This window comes from Berghia stephanieae, chromosome 3, assembly GCF_034508935.2.
Source record: "Berghia stephanieae isolate SIO BIC M18660-M18661 chromosome 3, UCSD_Bste_1.3, whole genome shotgun sequence".
Lineage (NCBI taxonomy): Eukaryota > Metazoa > Mollusca > Gastropoda > Nudibranchia > Aeolidiidae > Berghia > Berghia stephanieae.
Window position 1 is genome coordinate 9,044,087 of NC_088362.1, and position 16,648 is coordinate 9,060,734.

A 16,648-nucleotide genomic window follows, 5' to 3' on the forward strand; every position below is an offset into this window, starting at 1 on the left:
TACAGTGTTGTACGTCCGACACTCATCCATCGTCATTTCCTTTTATTATATATCAGTATCATTACAACTTTGACTACGACTACTACTACCACTACTACTACTACTACTACTACTACTACTACTACTACTACTACTACTACTACTACTACTACTACTACTACTACTACTACTGCTACTGCTGTTGCTGCTACTACTACTACTACTACTACTACTACTACTACTACTACTACTACTACTACTACTACTACTACTACTACTACCACCACCACAACTCTACCATTATTGCAATCACCACCACCATATCATCATCACTTCTTCCACTACAACAAACACCAGAACCAGATCATCATCATTGCTTTTACCACTACAACCACTACCACCACATCATCACAGCACAACTGCAACCACCACCACTACATAGACATCCCTATTACAATCACAACATTATGATTATACAGTCCACTCTGGATAATTGCAACATTCCCTAAGAAATGGTATTAATTCTGTGTAAAAGTCACTGGTTAATTGCAACAAACTTCGGTTAATCACGACATATTTTTGAGCTCAAAAAGTGGCAAATTCAAGGAATCAATCAAACAAAATCTCATGCTTAAATTTCATCGTGGGTAAAATCATGACAGGTTGAAGAATCGGCAGTGGGCGGGGTTTAATGCTACAGTAATGTTTCACCACTCTATTAGACACAAAAGAGGATGGGGCATTGCAGTATAGGTTTGTGAGGTCATCTGTGACCATTAGATAGGATGCAAGGGGGTTGGGCATAATATATACAACGGTTAGACAATGACAGTTGTAAGGAGAGACTGAGCGATATCATGAGATTGACAACTGTGCCTTGTGATCAATGGGTTTAGTGAGAGCTTATCATCTCTCATCACAGCTTATCTCTTTGAACCTTACAAATGTTGAGATCAAAAGAATGGAAATTAATCCAATCTGAATAAGATGTAGACTTGTATAAAAGCTGCTTTTGCTGGGTGGGTTCTTTGATCTCCCACGGTAGGCAGGAGGTCATGCTGTGTGTTATATCCCCTTATATCTGTTTTCCGAGTTGCTTTCTGCCTATGTCTTGGAATGGGATAACTTAGTTTTGATCTAGTCCTAGCCCTGGCTGGAGTCATTGACTGGGAAGGAAACATACAAATGTATAGTTATAGTTTTGAAAGATGATATTTTTTTCTTGTAAATAATCTCTCTGTTATGTATTATTTGTTATGCATTCTGTTTTGGATGTGTTCTGTAAACATTTGAGTGTATTCCTCTTAGCGGGACCATGTGCTGTTCTCTAGATGAGACTTAAAGGTGATCTCAAACTTACATTGATGGTATGCTCTTGGTATCTATATCTGCTCCCTATTTGAACCAATTCCCCATTGTCTTACTGTTTCTTGGGTCCTTTGATTCAAATTGATGGTATGCTCTTGGTATCTATATCTGCTCCCTATTTGAACCAATTCCCCATTGTCTTACTGTTTCTTGGGTCCTTTGATTGTATATCTACAATAATTTAACTATTCCATTTTCTTCAACTTACTGGCGCTGATATGACCTAAATGTGTCGAAAGCACTGTAAAACCCTTAAAATCAAACAAACAAGATGCTTTTGCTTGTCAAAATTTACACATGGCTGCCATATGGTTTTTGCTTCAATCAAATTGCTCAGTCTGTGGTGGAATACGAACAATGTTTACAACAACTGGTTTAAGTTTACCATAATATTTGGTATAAAGTGATCAGTTAATTTACAACAAGTGGTAGTAAAAGCAGTTGATTTATTGACGCCTATATTTCACTAAAACCTAAAGTTTGTTGATTTGCATAAATATGCATTTTAGCATCCAATACACTTTAAATGTTATCAGATATGATTCACACTTTCACTATTTGCTACAAATATTGTGTTAATTAAACATAAAATTAAATCAACATCTATGATAAGAAGGTATTCAATCAGAAAAATAATCTTGATCTGATTCTGATTATATTTTCCAAGCAAGCTTTTATAACGGGTTGGGTTCAAGAGAAAGAAGCATACTTCATCTTTAGGTGTGTTTATCTTGTCAAAGTAAACAGGTAGGAATATTCTCTAGTATTTATTGGTTCAATTTACTACTACAACTACTATTTTTACTTAAAGAAAAGTAATATGCAATCTCATACAGTTTAGCCGATCTCCCTAATTTTTATCTTAAAACTCCCTGGTTGGCAGTTATCCATTTCTAAATTATTTCATTTATTTTACAATTGTTCTTGTGTCAGTTATAAGTCAGTTGGATTCTTTATTTATTTTGTCAGTTCTAAAGTTTTTATCTAATTGGGGCAAGTTTTATTTCATAACGTTTCAAATGTGCTGCAACTAAACTTGATTATTTAGCAACATTTGAACCAGTCTCTGTCATCTTAAACTTGTTAGTATAGTAGCAGTAATTAAAATAGGCTGAATTTTATATGTTTCAAATCGATGAAAAGTCTCGATGATGAATTACAAATGTGTGCGCAGGTGCATTTTTAAAACGTATTTGGTCGACTTCATGCTACACTTGGCTCTTAAGTTGCTAGGTAGGATTATTCCTCTTAAGGTAGGATTTTTCAGTCCGAGATTTTGCTGGACAACCCTGTTAATGATTTATTTGTAATTTATCAGTTATTCTATTAATAGTTTTACACTGATAACATTATCATTTGTTACTTTTATCATTATCATCGTGATCATCATCATGATCATCATCATCATCATCATCATCATCATCATCATCATCAATGCTACCATGCCCACTACTGCCACCACATCATCATAATTACTATCACATCATCAATTACACATCATCATCTACTGCACATCATCAATCCCAAACACCACAACAATGGAATTTTGACATTTTCCCCGTTATACTACATATATCATTGTGACGACAACAATGAAACGTGTTTTTAATTTGTTGTAAATCAAAAGTGCCATATACTATGCTAGAGAAATTTTGGGCGGCACTTTGTATCCTTGATCTGGGTGGAACCACGTTTCCCTCTGAAACCATGATTTTCAATTCCCACGTATGTACTATTTTTAGGTATTGGGGTGCATTTATGCGACATATTATCCCTAAAAGGTATTATATCAGGGTGAACTAAAAATGGCTGAAATGTAAGCTTTTATTGTTTGCCATTGTAAAAAAAAAAAACCCTATAATATTTGTCTCAACAATATTTATGAAATGTAACCAAACAAAGGCTAATAATGTCTGGAGGCGAATGACACTCTCAAAGGTCAGAACTTGATATCACTAAAAGAAGAGTATATGGGGTTTTGAGAGCATGCTTGAATGAAATAAAAGTTTCTTTAAACTTGCATAGACTTTCATGAATACACGGATCAGAATCAAAAGCTCTGTAACTTGACATAATATACGTAGTACCTCCTAGGGTACTCCTCTTTGGGATTTTTGATAGCTCAGTTGGTAGATCACTCACCTCACAAGTGTAAGGATTGATGTCAATCCCTGGTGCAGTTTGGCCGAGGTACTTTGCGATAGACTAGTATCCTATACTAAGAGTAGCAAGCAATTACTATTGCATGTTTACCGCGAGAGAAACCAGAATAAATTCCAGCTCCTTGAGCCTTCTGGCTCTTGGACTACTCTACTTGATATCTCAAATGGTACTTTATGTTAATGTGTTAACAAATGTAGGTCACTTCTGTCTTTCATTATTAATAAAGGTAAAAATTAATTATATCCATTGAATATGCATAAAACACTTTACAAAGGGTCTCAAGCAAACCGCAGCCCTTAGCACCTTTTAATGGCTTTTTTTTTTGACAGATAATGCTGTTACCAGTCAGGTAATCATAATACACCTTATCTCATCGAGAGAACGTGAGCGAAAAGCCTTTTCCAATGACTCAACTTTGCACCGCTCAGAGCGTTACATATACCAGGGACCTCCCTGTTGTAAAGAAAGTGTCTTACCAAAGACTACATAGTGGCTAGTAAAGCTTTTCAATTTGCTATTTGATAGGAAGTTTTAATATTTTTAATTTGATGGAATTTATCTATTATGTATGCAGATAAGCTAATTTCCCAAAGGGACGACTGTGTTCTCCAATATTATGAGGATGCTCTGTGGAAAGACGACTGGTGCAAAAACAAATATATGAACTATGTTTGCCAACGGAAAGCTGACGGTAAATATAGGATTTATTATTCTTTTTTTATTCCTATACCTCATCTTTCTCTTTAACCTCCTCCTTCTTCTTCTACGTTTCGTCAACGTTACCATTGCCATTGTCATCATCATCATCATCATCATCATCATCATCATCATCATCATCATCATCATCATCATCATCATTATTATGTTCATCATTTTTGTTGTAATCCTCACTAAGACATCATAATTTTCACCAGCATCAATTATATAATTCTATATATTTGTATCAATATCATTATCACTGTTATCATTATTGATGTTTTAATCAGAAAACCCGGATTGCACAGATTATATCGACGACTGTGAAAATCGCATATCTCTGACAGGGAAACAAACGTGTGATCAAGAGTCCCGCCTTTCGACCCTTTGTCGTAAGACATGTGGTTTCTGTCCAAGAGGTTAGACTTTTGTCATAGTCCTTTACTAAATAAACTCAAATATGAAACCTGCTGCCTCAAACTGGTAAAATGCTGAATCCGATGCAAAAAGAAAAAAAAAAGAATTATTTTTTTTTGTTTTTGAAACTTAATGAATCAGTATTGATTCTTCCTATTGAAACATCTATAATATACTAACCCAAGTTCTATACTGTTGGCTATAAATTCTAGTTTCAGTATTTAAGTACTCCTGAAGTAACACTATTTATAGAAAGTGGGTGATTTATAAACCTTTTGTAATGTGGAGCAAAATTAAGAACGAAGTGGCTATTTGTCGTACGACGACAATATGAAAAACTACCACCTTTCACTATTGTATTCCCAACACTCTTTTGTGTTGGAGCTATTGTAAACAAAATGGCGTTTTCTGTAAAACGCCGTAAAATCCTTAAAATAAAACAATGGAAAATTCCTTGAAGGAGGTTATTCTGTACGATGATTCATCATGTTCATCAGATTGCTTCAGCAATAGAGAACACAAAGGTCGGATCAGTTTTTTGTAGCTGTTTAAAATGAATAAATGATAGTCTTATTTACTGCATGTTTACGACGATATTTGCAGTACAACCTTTCTTGTTATTCATTTGAGCTTTATATAAAATTGTTGTTCATCAAAATAATGTTCTGTTAGTGGTAATATCGGGTGGTCAGTAAGGGATAAGACTTTGGTCGAGAGGAGAACGATGGAAAAGAATGTGGTTGGTAAGGGAAAAATGTATCACATATCTAACACCTCTGGAACATGGATAATATTTTTGCCGGGGAAAAGTCATTGACAACTCAAACCTACCACCATGTCTTATTTTGCGACATTGCTCTTTGAAACCGGTATTATTTATGGTGCTTGTTTTGGTCTGATTATCACCCTTGTCCTCCTAAGGCATGACAAGGCTCTTAGCGGACGGTAGGGAACAGTACAACTCTAAACGAAAGAGTAAATTTTAGAAGAAAATATTATTATTATTATTATTATTATTATTATTATTATTATTATTATTATTATTATTATATTATTTTATTATTATTATTATTTATATTATTTTATTATTATTATTATTATTTATTATTATTATTATTATTATATATTATTATTATTATTATTATTATTATATTATTATTTTATTATTATTATTATTTATTATTATTATTATTATTATTATTATTATTATTATTATTATTTTATTATTATTATTATTATTATTATTATTATTATTATTATTATTATTATTATTATTATTATTATTGTCATGATTATATTATTCCAACACCTGTAAAGAAAATTGTAGCAACATAAAGAAATTTTATTGTCTCCATAATTAGAAAGTAATTGGGGGATGCCAAATTTGTGGTCCCTATCAAAAATAAATATATCATTTAAACTAAAAAAAATCAAATTCATAGTCCTCCTAGCCAAACAGGCCGATTCCTCTTATTAAACAGAACGTAAAATTTTCACCTTGTCTTCTCCTCTCTTCTCTTCACATCTTGTCCCTTCGTTTGTATCTCTCATTTGATTCCCCACGTGTGTATGAAGTCACTAGAATGGATACGGGATGAGTGAAACATTTTATGACCAAATACTTCACTGATAATTTGTTTCTGCCATTTGAAAGGCGACAGGTTAGTAAAGGTATGCAATGTCTGACTTCATGTTCTCCATGTGCTGGAGATGGACAAACTCTGGACAATAACCAAAACCCCATGATTTGGCGGGAATAGTCATGTAATCTATGTATACATGTTACGTTGTTGAAGGAGCTGCACTCTTTTTTCCCTCCTATCTCTACCACTTGCACAATTTGAGTTGGACACCCTCGATAAGTGTCTTTTTTCTTCTTTACAAATGATTGTCAGATTATAATTCTTTTTTAAACAAATTATTAGTTAATTTCATATCCTACAGTATTGAGTGAATGCATTTGCAATCTTATACAGTCCCTTGATTACAAGTACGGAAGCACACAGGACTGTCATCTAAGCATTGTGGCCTGTTTGCATGAGTTGGTTGTGATTTGGGATTTTCATTTACTAGTTGAAACCACCAGGCCTTGAGAAATGTTCACGAATAAGTTGTACTTATAATGGTCTTCCTCTGTGTGGTGTCCGGGATCTCTCAACAGAGAGGATGCAAAAATAGCCCACCGCCAAGCTAGCATGCCCCGTAAAGGCAGCTAATGGTTAGCACCCATTCTTTAAAATTGCTACAGATACACAGATGGACAAATCAAATCCTATTTTTAGCTTGGGTGACAGAAGAGTTTCTGCAATAACAGAATTTATGAAGGACCACAGACAACGCCGAAAGGACTGCTACCCGCTGAAGTCTTCGCCAACCAAGCATTTTCGAATTGCATTGTGGAACATTCGCACCATGTATGAAGCAGGAAAAAGCTCTCAAGTTGTGACAGAGATGAGAAAATACAGGTTACATATACCTGGATTAAGCGAAACCCACTAGATACAATCCAGATAGAAACACGTCAAGTCTGGAGAGAAGATTTTGTTTGCAAGAATAGGGGATAGGATTCAGATACAAGGTGTAGAAATAATACTAAGTAAGTTTGCCTAGAAAGCACAGAGATGATGGGAACAACATTGTCACATTACTGTAGAACGAGCTTAAGTCTCAAGGGGATATTAGCTTTAGGTGAGTTGTTACTTTTCAAACGTCTTGCCATGCTAGCTTGTGTTGACAACGCCTCTCAGTCGTCATATGAATACTACTCTCCATGGTTATATAAACCCATGGCAGGCTGCAAAACGTCAATTGCTATTCTTCGCACAATGCAGGGTTGATTGTGTGAAATATGTTCGGGGCCCGAAAATAGCAAAGGCATAGTGCAGGTTGCTGTACAGTGGAACTCAAACGTGACGTCAGTCCTTCTGTATGGATGTGAAACTTGGAATGCATTGCAGAAGTGTATAAGGAGGTTACATATTTTCGTAAACAGGTGTATGCAAGAGCTACTCAGGATAAAATGGATGAATAGGATTAAGAATCAAGAAGTATGGAACACAGAAGAAACCAGTTGGAGATGAAATAGGAAGAAGACGATGGAAGTGGATTTGAACACACCCTTAGAAAGGATGACTCAACTTTCTCAAAGAATGTATTGGACTGGAACTCTCTGAGCATAAGATCAAGGGGTAGGCCACAGTGAACACGAAGAAGGGTTAAAGGAGCTTATATGCAGAGAAGTGATAAGACAGAGAACAAGATTTTTAAAAAGTTAGCTCAATATAAAAAGGAGTGGAAACTGTTTTGTCTGTGGCCTTTACCCTGACCCATGGTGAAAAAGTCAATGATGATGATGATAATGGTATTCACTGTGTTGGACATAACTAAGGGACAGAATCTATGACAAACGTATTCCTTTAATATTGATATGTACTGACAAAAAACACTTCGCTACACACTTTTTTTCAATATTGAAATGTTTCTACTTCAAAATACCGATGAAGTCATTTTACTCCCAACTTGTCCTGATACAGTACTTACTGAATTCTAGCTCTCCAAAATCCAGGATGTTCTGCAATAAGGCACGCTGAAGCTTGGTTTCTAAATTTTGTCTACATAATATGCTGTTACCTCCCATAAGCATTTTTATAAGCACCAGATCAGATTATGGCAGTTTTGGATTCCATCACGCATTTTGGCTTCTCCTAAGAACATCCTAGAATCATGCAAGCACTGTACTTGAAAAAAGCCGCAGATATTAAAAAATTCTGACAAATTAATAAACAGGGGTGAGGGGATCATCTTAGTTTATTGATATATGAACTAGACATTTTCTAGTTCCAGCTCCGTAAGAAGTTATATATTCAAAGTATCGATTTCTGTTTCTAGCACCAAAACAATTTATGTCCTTCCCTCCTATTAAAATTAGAAAGAAGGGGGGAAAATTGATTAGCCCAATTCACATATTCCTGACTACAAAATCTTTTCTTTTCGTCTAAATCTTCCTGATATAATTATATAATTTTAAAGCAACACGTCACATTTTTATATTGTACAGAAATCTAAATTTTCTATTCCTCAGACTGTGATCATACTGTCGACTTCAGCCAATCAAGGAAATCTTATCAGATTGACGTGGATAGAAGAACACGTTCTAGCAGATACTGCACATGGCAGTTCAATGTAATTATTAATATATATATATAATGCGATCGAAAATGTGTATATAATGATAATAATAATACATGACATTTATATCGTGCATTTTCATCACTGTGTGATGCTCAATGGATGTTACAGATATATATACAAAAGTTACATATATAAAATGTATACCACAATGAGATCAATACCAGTGTATGCAATATCGGATCAGTATCATGAAAATGTAACGGTAAAAAGTTAGTGCTTCAACAATTATTTAAACCTGTCAATACATTTTGCTTCTCTTCTCCAAAGAAGGGGCCTAATGTGTATAAAGGAATGACCAACTCTCGTAAAATGTATAATTATAATTATTTCTAAAAGTAAGCTTCGTTTTTTTTCAGTTGAGGATCATAAATTCCTAACATATATTTCTAACATGCTTTTAATGGAGTCAGGTGTTTATCATTTAGGCTTTTAAAAGAAAACAGAGCAATTTTAAAAAGGATTCTTTCTTTGACAGGCAGCCAGTGCAGCTCATACAGAAAAGACAGGAGGGTGCCATTCTCTTTTGTCTTGTTACTAATTCAGCTGCACTATTCTGTACGGCCTGCAGGCTAGAGAGTTTATCATGGATTATGTACATGCACACAAAAACCTTGTGGAATGAACTATTCAACTAAGGCTCTAACATCCAAGGGTGAAATGAGGACCAACACATTATTAAAAATTGCAAAAAACTGGCTACTCAATGCCAAACCACAACTCAATGGACCTTAAAACTTTGAAATCAAGAGGCCACATAAGCACTAATCTGAGATATGAATAGTTTGAGATTTTAAACTTTTTAACCAGACTGTTATTTTTCTTGGTTTGTTTTAATTCATTTATCTAAGAGTGTTTATATTTACACAAACACACACACACACACACGCGCGCGCGCGCGCGCACAAACATATTATATATATATATATATATATATATATATATATTATATATATATATATATGTTTGTTGGTGGGTACTTGAAGGTACGAGCGTGCTCGATAATATTGGTTGGAGCATATAAAATAAATAAGGACACTCACATTTTCCTGTCGATACAATTGTTTCAATGGGTTTCCATATCGTCAGTCAACAATAGATCTGCAGTGTACTTTTCAATTGAGTTCGACGTTGTTTTACGAGAGTGCTCTGGTTAGACCATATAAAATAAGTAAGAGCACTCATATTATTATCATTATTATTATTATTATTATTATTATTATTATTATTATTATTATATTATTATTATTATTATTATTATTATTATTATTATTATTATTATTATTATATTATTATTATTATATAGTATATTATTAGTAGTAGTAGTAGTAGTATGTATAGTAGTAGTAGTAGTAGTAGTAGTAGTAGTAGTAGTAGTAGTAGTATATATATATATTATATATTATATATATTATTATATATTATTATTATTATTATTATTATTATTATTATTATTATTATTATTATTATTATTATATTATTATTATTATCACTATTATTAGAACTAGTATCCACCAATACCCCCGTCCCCCATTTTCCACTACATTCCACAACACATCACACACACACACACACACACAATGAGAACACACTACAACACGTCACAACATAATAACACTAATCACCGCCCAATCAATAACATGCACAAGAGAGAAAAAGGACGAAAATAAACAACATCGAACTCAATTGAAAAGTACACGACGGATCTTTTGTCGACTGATAATATGGAAACCCATTGAAACGATTGTATGGACAGAAAAATGTGAGTGTCCTTACTTATTTTATAATATATTATTGTATATGTAATCCGTTTTAAATCCCATCCATTCAGGCACCTAAATCCACAAAAGGACTCTTCCATGTTCAATTTGATGAGTTTGAAGTAAAGTCTAATAATGAAGATTGTGTGGACTCAGTAGAAGTCAAGGATTCAGTTTATGCATACCCTCATGAGTAAGTTTATTCTAGTAAATGAAAACTAATGCTGGACTCAGTAAAAGTCAAGGATTCAGTTTATGCATATCCTCATGAGTAAGTTTATTCTAGTAAATGAAATCTAATGCTCAAATCCGGCGTCATTTCGAGGCAAACCAGATTATAGAAAATGAATTTAAAGCTAAAATAACCAGGCAGATATAACATTTTTCATTTTTGCTTTTGAAGCTTTTACAGCTTTTCTTCTCAATAAGGATTCAATCTTCACTATTTAGACAGTTGTCCCAACATGATGCCGTTTAAGGGAGCTCAATACTAAAAATTTTAAAAATCCTTATGTGGGACTATTTGCTAACACAAATGACGTTTGCACCTCAGGTATCTTGTAAAAAAAATTGGGTAAAAAACACAAATTGAAAATCTCTTCGTTGCCTGGGAAATGGTGGCCATATTGGAAAATAAACAAGTTTTTAGGACTCCACCATTTTATGAATTGTTCCTTGATTTTTATTTTTAAAGTTTTTATATAAATGTTAAGAATCGTTGTAAATAGCTGGTTACTTAATTTTATAAACATTTATTCTCAAATGCTTTAAAAATATGTTTTTCCCAAAACGATTCAAATAGAAACAAAACCAAAATCGCCAGCTATTTGTATTAACATATTAGTTATTTTGGTGCCGAATTTCAAAGTTCTAGCATTAATATCAAAAATTTGGTCAAGTCACAAAAAATATTTATGGTGATTAGATAACAGTTTTGAGAAAAACACAATATTTATCAGATTTTGACCCCTCGAACGTTGGGTAGGAGCTCTGAATTGCATTTGTTACCGTCGCTTCCAAAGATATATTATTTTCACCCAAACTGACCCCATTTTCACGCTTAAAGGAGATGGGTCACAAATAGAATGAAATAACATAAAAATTAAATAAAATCCCTTTTATTTTAACCCTCGTTGAAATTTTTTAAAGGGTCCATCTCAAAGAAAGACTGAGATAACCCAGGTGTGAGCCACAGTGTAACGCAAAAAAAGAAAAATAGTTGTATGGCTAAGTTTCTTGCTTAAGGGAAAAAAATCAGATGCCGAAACTGGGGCTCAAGTTTTGGAATCTCAGATGGAAATACAATGCCTTATCCACTCGGCTATCTGACACTCACTTTAGCTATTAATATTGTGTGAACAAAATTAAAGGTATAAAATGACAAATGTGTACTTTAAAGATGTGTTTACTCGACCATTTTGTTCTGACATGGCAGTTTTTTGCATCGCTTGCGGCCACAAAATATCGCAAAGTATCACTGATTAACATTGCAGTCGCAAAGTCTGCAATTTTTTTTGCAAATTTTCGAGATTTTGCAAAGGAAAAAAAAAAGATGACTTTTTTCTTTTACTTTGATAGCTCGTGTAGAAGGTGAAAGAAAATTAATCAAGAGTAGTTTCCTTTTTACTATCTCATTCTCTGCCTTTTTGCTGGTGCTGGTTTCTGGGACATGTGTGGAGAAGAGACGGAATAGAAAAGTTGGTAACATCTGGGATGATTGAAGGAAAGAGAGATTGAGGAAGACAAAGAATGACATATCTAAATAACCTAAGAATGGCCAATTGGGATTTTAAAAACAACACAGATTTCATGCGCACCGCAGAGGATCGTGATTCGTGGAAACAGCTGACCAGCAACGTGCTCAAGACCACAAGCCATGATGGAAGATGAGGGTGGAACATGATGATAAAAATATAATTTTAAGTTTAAGTGATAACTTTTTAGTTAAAATAGATGCCTTCACTGGTATTTTGTTTCATAAGCTACAAGGAACGTAAATTTCAAAATTATTATTATTTTTTCTTGAAACTAAATTGTTTTATTTTAAATCAAATTGTCTTTATTTAGTTCCTTCTGACATAATACCTTACTGACGCAGTTGGTTACATTTGTTGTAACCTAGGTGCACACATTTACAGGCGTGATAACAAAACTAGTTATGGGCTTGATTTAACATTGTTGTAATAACTTATATTTTGCATTGGTTTGAGAGTATTTCCATTACAAAAATGCGCCCGTAGCAATTTGAGTTATCAGACCTACAGATAAGTACAATTTAACTTCTACTCAATTTGTGTAATGACGTTTGAATAGTTTAACCGTATGTGATCAATTATTTACTATTTTTCACCAGATACTACTGCAATTATAACAAGCTTGAAAACAGAGTACAAATGATAGACGGCAATTCAATGTTTATCAGGTTCAGAACATTATCAAAATCCGATTCCCGTATCAAGGCAACTGTCAGGTGGATAGATGGTAAGTTTGTCTCTTTAATATATTGAATTTAGAGACTCTAACCGTGCAAGTGCAATGTGCAGTAAAATTATATGTTTCAGCTTATATTAAAGCCCAACTTCCTCTCCTACCCTTTTGACCAACAACGACTAACTACAATGCCGTTACTTGATGGGAATAGTCATCTATATCATTTTCATTTCGAAGTTTTATTACAGAAGCCACACTTTTTTTCTTTTTTGTTTATTTTGTTTTTTTTCGTGTGTGTTTTTTTTTTCAAAATCACATCTCTGGCACTTATATGATTAAATTCGGATGCCCTTGATTATAAAATGTTTACCCACAGTGTTATTAACATGCTGTAATAGCTTAAAAATAAATATTTATCATTTTGGACAAAATTATAAATGTATCGTATGTGACTCATCATCTCAAATCAGTATTAGTATTATGTTGGATGATTCCAAAGCTTAAATATTAAATCTAGGGTAAGGAATATAAGACTTTGTTCACGTTTATTTGGTTGACTGAAGAGAAATAACTTTGTTCTTTTTTAAAGCAAAAGCTAAGTATTCATTTTTCTGAACATTTTGATTTTCAAACCAGCTTCTAGCAGCTGGTGTATCCCCAACATAATTACCATTTTATATGATAGGTTATATCTGTACAATTTTCCATAGTAGTTTAATCGCTCATTCAGCATATTATAGAGATAATATTTTAAAGTTAGGAGATCTTCAAAACTTCCTTCTCTGATATGTCGGTGAAAAATTGATTTTAAAAACATTTAATATTTTTGCTTACTGCCAGAGTCCATAGACAAGGGTATTCAAATCAGTTCACTAAATCTTTAACGAATTGTACAAGTTATATAAAACTCGTGAAAATTCGGGTTATACAGTTTTAAAGGAAACTTAAAGAGAATTTTAATAGTAGTTTGAAAGGAATTGGTTTACTTATTAGCATGACAGTGAGTATAATTTGTTATATAAGTTGAATAAATTATGTTCTTAAAATATTCAAACATTATACTTCTATCAGTAAATAGATTTTTATAAAAATTCACCTGTCCTTTTTTGGACCTTGAAAAAAATAGGTGACTTACCACCCCAGATTGGTATTATTTTGGGATTCATGTGGATGCTGGAAGGGGATTTATAAGTTAACATAATCAGAATTTGGATTTTTAGCTTTTTTTCACTTTCATAACTTTGATTGCCTATCATCAAACAGAGAAAGAAACCCAATCTAAGTTTCATCATGAAAAACACGACCACTAAATGAACGTTGACAGTCTATTATAGGCAATATATTTTATACAATAACACAAGCCCAACTACTTTCGACTTCTCAAGCATAATACTATAAAGATTTAAAAAATCACTCATACTCATATATCAAGGATCACATTCTGAGCTATTTGAAATCATCAACTTGTAGATGAATATTTGCAGTTGCTATAGTATTGGCAGCCATATTTATAAGAATGAAAACTATTTTATATGCTCTGTAAAGGCCAAAAAGTCACGACAACAACTGCTTATTTAGTTATCTTATATATTTTTGTGAATAATATATTTTTTAAAATTTGACATTGAAAAAATTAAAAGCCTTATTTTTTAACTTACAAACACCAACAGAGAAACCGAAAGTAATTTTTTTCTTTCTAATTTTTACCCGTGTCTGTGTGTCTTTTATCGATTTAGCTTTTTTTGCCCAAGTTACTGATCTTAAAGATATTGAGATAGTGTTTTGAGCATAATGTCTAACCCATGAAAACAACAACTATAGTGTTTATTGCCGAATGACGATACAGTACAGAGCCGATATATTGACAACTGTCATTTCGTCATCATGCTTATATCGACATGACATCAAAGTCCCATTTTGTTTCACGATATAACATTATTAATTATTTTTCGCCTATATCGACAACAATTTTACCACAAGACGGTTATATCAACATATGAACCATTGATACCGGCAATAATTTGTTTTTAAAACATTATAAAGGCCAAGATATCCTGCAGTGAAATAAAACACAGCAATGAAGATTCAATGAGATCCCGCTGTGATGTAATATAATAGTCAAAGAAAAACCAAGATTATTGTTTAATAACATCCTGTGAATCGTCATTGATCAGAATCGTGATGCCAACCGTCACTAGTGTGTTTTGCCGTTTTGTTCATGCACATCCAGGGAGGTCATCTGAGGCCTCCGCGCATGGCTTGTCCACCAAAATGGTCTCGTGACAGTTAGCCGATGGACTTTTTGCCCTTGTGATTTCACTTAAACAGTCCCATAACAAGAAGGCGGTAATCCATTGAAGGTGCTGTTGGATGAATACCAACCATTTTTGAGGCAGAAGGTCACATATGTCATTTAGTCCATCCAAATTGTATATCAAGTTAAAACTCTGTGCCATTTGTTTTTCTAATTGTTCCAAAGTTTTCTTCCTTAAAATGACTGAAAATATGTGACCTGTGTCTCAAAACAGAATTATGCCGGGCTGAGTCTGACCCCAAAAAGTGGATTTAGAAGTAAAATCTAATGAAATAATAATTTATGAGTTATTGCAATATCCAAAGTGTATATACTCTCCATGATAAAGCACAGGACGTAACCCCAAATTTCATGTTTGTTTATATAAATTGACGTTCTAGCACCTCGCTCATCCCGACATAATAGCCTTTCCGCTTTGATTCTGCAAGTCACATTTACTCTGAAATTAACACATTACCGTATGGCCATAAATGAACATTTTTCACATCACCTTCCCCTAGTATATTTATTTAGAGTTCAATAGGTAATTGAGCAAGAGAACACTCACCTCCGAGTCAGTTATCAGTTTAAACACAGCTTGTCTTATGTAATATATAATACAGCCAATGAAGGGAATTGAATCTGGTATATTCGTGGTACAAAGCAGGGCTGCCAGATGGCTACGTGTTTGGCCAAAATTGGCCACAAAGACAATCGAATTGTTAAAGATCATAATAACGTTTTTAAAAACATGTGATAACAATAGTATTCCTAGTCTATTCGATTTTTTTATTACAAAAACCAATGAGTTGTGCCATGATGTCCCCACTCAATAGGACAAATTGATCACCCTTTTATCAAAGTTTATATTAGTTAATTAGAATTGCATTTCTCTCTCTTTCTAGTCATTAGCTTTCTGTTTTCTTTGTGCAGCTGACAGCATGTGCTATAATATCAAGGACAAAGGTCGATCATACAATGGTGATGTGAATTATTCTTCAGACTTTGAGATATGTGAACCGTGGGCAAAAAAGCAACATTGCAATCTTCACCCATTCAATTATGTTGCGGGGTAAGTTTATATTGGTCCATTTTTTCACATTCAGTTGCATCAACAACTATTCTTTAACATAATCATGAATTAACGCTCGATTATAAGACCGATAAGTAATATCTAGCTTATTATTTTATAATGAATTAAGTAGATAAATGGAGTTATTTATTTCTTGATTTTTTTCCTTCAAGTCCTGTGGGACATGTCACGTACAACTTATTTCTCATCTACTGTGATTATTTTACTGACTAGTATCAGTCCAATAAATGGTGAAAGACACAGACATGCCTGTATATAAAT

General features: G+C 33.4%; 1 protein-coding gene across 2 annotated transcripts in view; it reads left to right on the plus strand.

Moving 5' to 3' along the window:
• Positions 1-16,648, plus strand: part of LOC144967120 (uncharacterized) — a 107,339-nt gene that overhangs the window by 64,010 nt on the left and 26,681 nt on the right. For both annotated transcript variants that reach the window (XM_078903965.1, XM_078903966.1), the window contains exons 36-41: positions 4,085-4,201; positions 4,497-4,625; positions 8,705-8,805; positions 10,643-10,764; positions 12,925-13,052; positions 16,228-16,366. In XM_078903965.1, the coding sequence (XP_078760091.1) occupies positions 4,085-4,201; positions 4,497-4,625; positions 8,705-8,805; positions 10,643-10,764; positions 12,925-13,052; positions 16,228-16,366 (736 nt within the window). The remainder of the gene's footprint in view (positions 1-4,084; positions 4,202-4,496; positions 4,626-8,704; positions 8,806-10,642; positions 10,765-12,924; positions 13,053-16,227; positions 16,367-16,648) is intronic.